Source organism: Cherax quadricarinatus, chromosome 8, assembly GCF_038502225.1.
Source record: "Cherax quadricarinatus isolate ZL_2023a chromosome 8, ASM3850222v1, whole genome shotgun sequence".
In the NCBI taxonomy this organism is placed as follows: Eukaryota; Metazoa; Arthropoda; class Malacostraca; order Decapoda; family Parastacidae; genus Cherax; species Cherax quadricarinatus.
Genome location: NC_091299.1, coordinates 43,496,170 through 43,502,209, shown reverse-complemented (window position 1 = coordinate 43,502,209; position 6,040 = coordinate 43,496,170). Strand labels below are relative to the sequence as shown.

General features: G+C 36.6%; 1 protein-coding gene across 1 annotated transcript in view; it reads left to right on the top strand.

Moving 5' to 3' along the window:
* The window catches only part of LOC128685273 (nuclear distribution protein nudE-like 1), a 140,977-nt gene that overhangs the window by 112,639 nt on the left and 22,298 nt on the right, over nucleotides 1–6,040 (top strand). Inside the window, exon 6 of the mRNA XM_070082743.1 lies at nucleotides 711–802. Coding sequence (XP_069938844.1) covers nucleotides 711–802 — 92 coding nt within the window. The remainder of the gene's footprint in view (nucleotides 1–710; nucleotides 803–6,040) is intronic.

Here is a 6,040-nt window from a genome sequence, read left to right as displayed (position 1 = left end):
ACACGCCACACGCACGCCACACACACACACACGCTACACACACACACAAGCTGCACACACGCACGCGCGGGCACACACACACACACACACACACACACACACACACACACACACACACCACACACAGAGTGTGAGCATTCCGAATTCATTTGCATTTTCCTGAGAGAATTTCGTGAAATTGTATTAATCTCTGAAAGTTATTTTTCTCAGAGCTTATGACCTGAATTAAAACTACATTACATGAAGTAAACACAATATTCTGATGACAGTTTCTCATTAGAATATTGATTTATAGGATTTTATTTAAAAAAGCATGACTTCTAGACATTGACACTTTTCCCTATATAATGGCTATTAGCTTTTCTAATGAGATACTGTATGTATAGTACATGCTATGTTGTGCATTTGGCTATATTAACTAATTTGATTGAAGTAGCTTTAAACTTCATTAACCCCTAACTTGTAACATTTTTATTATGAAATTTTCAAAGTATTACTGTGTCAGTGGGATAATTTTGAGAAAATTCTATAGAAGTATTGCTACATGTACATCATTAAAATTAATTTAAATGATGTCTCGTTACCTCTATCTTTCTATTGATCCTAGAACTAATAAAGTTTGGATTTACATATTAATGATTACTAAATGTAAATATAGTATGAAATAATTGCTCTAGCTAACATTAACAAGGCTGGTAATGGTATCTCAGGCACTGGAGTCTCGCCTTGCCTCGTGTCGTACACTCGTGAAGGACAACCAACGCCCCCTCAGCCTGCCTCCACCCGGCAACCACTCTGCCAGGTAACACACTAACGCCCGTAAATAAAAACTGGCACGCATTGCTGGTAACCAGTTAATGGGGCATTTGTTCTTGCATGAAAAGTTAATTAGGGTCTCACAGAAGAGTACCTAATGATTTTTCGTAATGGCATGTTTCATGATTAATATATCAAATAATGTTTCTCTTACTCGGCCAGATACAACTCTGCTTTTTTACTAAATATTATGGGATACTGTATCACAAGTCATTGCCGAAGAATGGGAAGAGAAAGAAGTTGAATAAAAATGTTTTTGACAATATATTTTTCTTATTTTTCTCATTTGATTTAGTTTGTACATTTCATAAGATTGTTGCACCCAGTGGAAAATCTAATAATTGCATGGCTCTAATGTATGTGTTAGTATAGGCAACATTTTAAACAAAATTTGACTGGCATTTGTATGTTATTTTACTTTGTTTGTGCTTGTTTGTAACTCATGTTTCTGCCTTACTGCTTTACATAGACAAACCTTCTTGACTTAGGTCAATTTCTGCATTAATTTTCACTGGCTTTTCATTTTTAGCATGGTTTAATATATAACTAATAGTTTCCTCAGTCATTTGTTTGTTCATTTTTATGCCTCTTTTGTGAACAGGTTCTCAAACCCTAGAAATGCATAAAACTAGTTTTAGGCTCTACCACTTTCTTGCCCTTCCACCCTTCATTTTCTATTAAATGCTTATGTTTCTAGGCTGTTAAGGGGCCTGAGCCCATGAGCAACAACCATTCTCAAAGTTATTCCCATCAGTTAAGTAGCTCTTGACAGAACACACGATCATGCAGTCATGTGATGGTCCTGAACTATGTTCTCCAGGTTATTAGTCTCCACTGGTTAATCCAAAGTTTTGAACTTGAATAAACATATTCATCAAATTATCATAAATGATATAGGAACCTCCATAAGATATATCCTCATGCCCCCTTAGAGTCCCTATCAACATTCCACTTTCAGACAGGATCTGATGAAGGCTGTCATACACTTTGAGTGTTAATAGGAAGAAATCCTTCCTATTTGAAGACCAAATAATCAGTTGGCAATGAAATTTCCATTGGCAAGATTAAGGCTCTTACTAGCTTCATAAAAATATCAAAGGGCTTAACCTGCCTGAAAAACAAGTGGACTCGCCCTTTAATACCAGCAAGTTAACATAGGAACTTTGTAATTCTTAATATAACGGTTTACTGCAAATGATTCATGAACCCTTTTGTTTTAATATTGGTTAGACAGCAGACTGATTAACCCTTAAATGGTCCAAACGTATATATACGTTTTTTCAACATCTGAAAGTATGTAAAAAAATGTAGATCTTTTTTTTTTCGTTTTACATGTGAAAATGTGTAAAAAAAACTTTTATCTACTTTTTTTTTATATGTATTTGAAAATATGTAAAAAAAAAAAGTAGATCTACTTTTGTAGCATTACGAATTTGAACGTCGACCTGTTTGGACCGTTTAAGGGTTAACATTGGGGGAGGGGGAATAAAGCACATTAAGAATAAGTCTCGAGTATAGCTAAAAGTTTTATAGGCAGAGTTTCCGTGGAAGTGGGAGAAGTTGAATACAGCTCAGTAAGTTCCCCTCGTATACATTTGTTTCTAGAGTGGTTAAGTCTTCTCACAGACTCTGCCCTCATTCCCACAATTAGGAGCCAAGATGCAAGCCTTTTGGTTTATTTTATACTAGCATGTTTTCAGAGTGAAAGAAGTATGGTACTATTCTTGAATTAAATTTGTAGGCAATTTAATGATGAGGCTGGTTTGATGTGCCTAATAAATAATATAATTAGGATTCTATGAAATCAGGACTCAGATTTACCTTCATTAGCAAGCTCAGTTGCATTTGTAAACTAATGAGTCAGCATTCCTATCTGGTTTGTTAGTACAGCATCTGAATACATTGGAACTAAGTTACAAAAAGGCTTAATTCTTTCCTTAAGCTATACCAGCTAGGGAGATTCCAAATCATAGAATACCATAATTTTCTGTGTCAATATCCATAGATTTTTGTAAGAGGCACAAGAATCCTTCTTAAAAAAACTTGCATTTACTCATGCAGATGGCACTGTCTTACACACTAAAACCAAAGAAAGAATTTAATTTCTTTGAAAATTTTGACTTGGAACACAAAAGAAGGGTCTTTTCTGTTTTGGCACATCAGATCTGTTCTTGGAAAACTCATGAGCTGCTTAAGCTGGGCCCCCGTAAGACAAAATTCCTTTCCATGATACATAAGAGGGTGACTGGGGAGGCATTTTACATTTTAGACAGCTTCAGACTTTCTTCTTTCTCTTGCCATATGTCAAAAGTCAAACTTTATTCTTCATAGGTAAATTTCCCCATTATTATTTCTTCCATCCTCCCTCCCTAAGTCATGGTCTCGGATCCTGAGAAACTTCAGTTGTTACCAGTAGTTCTGGAACTCGTTCAGAATAGGAGTGGGGGGGGGGGAAGTGATACATCCAAGGTTTACCATGCGTGTTTCCTGGCATGCAAGAGAAAAATCATGCTTAATTCTGGACTTGATATAACTACAATACATGATCTTCCAAGTTCAAGATGGAAACTTGTTTCTAGGGCTCTCTTTGTTACTTTATTAATCCTGGCCTACTTCCATAGTTCAGCGTTATTTCAACATGTGATCATTCACAGCCCTTCCACAGAAACGCTGGCTCTTGGTCTTCAGTCAACTCGTTGAATTTTCACCTAAATCTGTTGCCTTAGCAATGATTTCGGTGAAGGCTCCTCTTTATTTCATCACACTGAAGGGTTGAGCCCAGAAAATCATTAGACATCCATACCTTGGAATTTTTACCCTCTACAAATTTCCTGGTATTAAATATTGATTCACCATTTTGATGAGCTTCCTTGAATATCTCCAGTCAAACCATTGACAGTAGTTGCAACCACTGAAGGAAGTAAAGGCACACATTTTCAGTTTATGCACTTCTTTACATCATCACCCCATAGTCCTGTTTATCCTTAGTTTCTGACCTTGTGGAGCATGACCAAAGAGGAGATGCATTAAAGACATACTGGCAAGCATCTTTCAGACACTCAAAGTACAAGGATCCATTTAGGGTCTTGGCACAGTTAGCTGCAGTGTTCCGCATCATTATGTTGAGTTTTAAGAGCTACTGACAGCTTATGCCGTATCGAGCCCTGCTTCCCTATGTGTATGGGAAAGAAATGTTGCCCAAAGTTAGGCAATGAAAGAAAAGAGAACACAAGTTTCCTTTCCAAAAAGAAACAGGAAGAAAGGTTCCCAATTAGGTCAAGTAGACCTCCCTATGCCAAAGCCCCAGCAGAGCAGGACACCTATCCCCCACCCGAGTTCAATAACTGGCTTCCCACCAAAATGAGTAAATATTTGCAGTACAGAAAAGTAAAGCTGATGAATGATGCCCATCTTTTAAAGTGCCCAGCAGGCAGAATAGGACAACAACATGCATCACAGAAAGAATGGGAAAACTTATCAATGATGCCCAGGCAAAAGCCAGATGCCCTCACACTACCAAGGCTGGCACAAAAATGTACAGGGAATAAGTGTTGTTCAAAGCTGGGCAATGAAATACTAAGGAACAGGAGCACCCTTTGCAAATAGAAAAATGAACAAGTTCCCAATTAAATTAGGTTGACTCCTTGCCTAAGCCCAGCAGAGAAGAACACCTCCACCCTCACCTGAGTGAAGTAGCTGGCCTTCCACCATAACCAGGAAGTATCTGCAGAATGGAAAAAAAATGGAGCTGATGTGCCCGGTGAGCAGAATAAGATAACAGCTGTCCCAGGAAGAATGGGGAAAATTTGTCACTGTTATTCAGGCGAGAGCGAGACATTCACACACCAGGGCTGGCACAGAAGTCCCTAATGTTCTGCATTTGATGCATAGTAGTAGTTCACTATGGAACTCAAGTTTAACTTCAGAGAAGGTGTGCTAGGTACCTGAACATCATCAGAACCTCTGTCAGTTACCATAAGGAAGAGAGTTATTTGCACAAGACAATCTCTCAGCTCGTGGTTGTTTCTAAAAAAAAAAAAAAAAAAAAAAAAACACTTTTCATCGAGCATTATGTATTATACAGGTTGTACTGGCATGCTAGAAGAACCACTCTGTCATTGGTTATTTTAGTACAGACTACTGTTAAAAGAATAGTATGGAAGCATTAAATTTTAAGATGTTCTTGACCAACAAGAGATTCCTGAGTAGTCATTAGAAGTGATACTGGATTAAAGTCCAGCCGTGCAGTTTTCTTGCAAGGCTGGTCATCACATTTGGTGCATTAGTAATAACTTGTGTTTGTGAGAGAACATTAGGACAAGTAAAATTCCACACACAAGTGTCAAGTATCACACTCATTCCAAGTTGATAAAATTACCAACAAAACATTTGGTAAAAGGACACAAGCAATAAATGAGAGATTTGCTGCATCTCTCTCCAGGAGCTTTAACAAGTGTCTTATTAGTTGCTCTAGAGTCTGTTTATTTAACATAATAAATACTAATATTACTGTATATACAGGTGAGTATAAAGATAACAGTGTTACCAGTCAGTGCCTAGCTATACCTTGGAGAGTGGAAAACTAATTTCTGTGTAGGGTTAAATAGGCCATGACTATCACCACTCTTAGCTGTTATGACCTGACCTGAGTTATTTTTAATGCTGCTCTTGGTCAGACTTTTTTTTTTTTCTTCATAGAAAACATGCATTCAGTATAAAATTAATTGTGAAAAGGGCTAACAGAGCTAGAAAGATATAGGTATAGCTGCTGCTGCTTCACATTATTTTATTAAGCAAATATGATTAATAAGTACAGTTCTATTGTAATTTTACTGCTTATTTGTTTAGGCTATATGTAGTAGTACACTGCTTATTTTTTATATTGCTGGTCATAAAATGTGGTTATGTATGCTGTACTTCCAGCTTATTGATCCATGCTTAGAAACTCATTTCCTAATTTTGTTTTTTACATAATATTCGAGTCCTTCATATTCTACGTAGAACATTTTTACTCGTACTAATGGCAATTTCTCTTTTATTTGGGATTATTATTTTATTATAATAAGTTTGGTGCTAGATCCTTTATAATTTATTTTTTTTGAACCCTGCTATACCATTGGGACTGTGTCATTCCCAAGCAGTAATGACTTCTGGTTGATTCTAACATGTAAACCTATATTAATACCTGTAAGGAATTGAATTTTATACTAGTAAATATAGCATA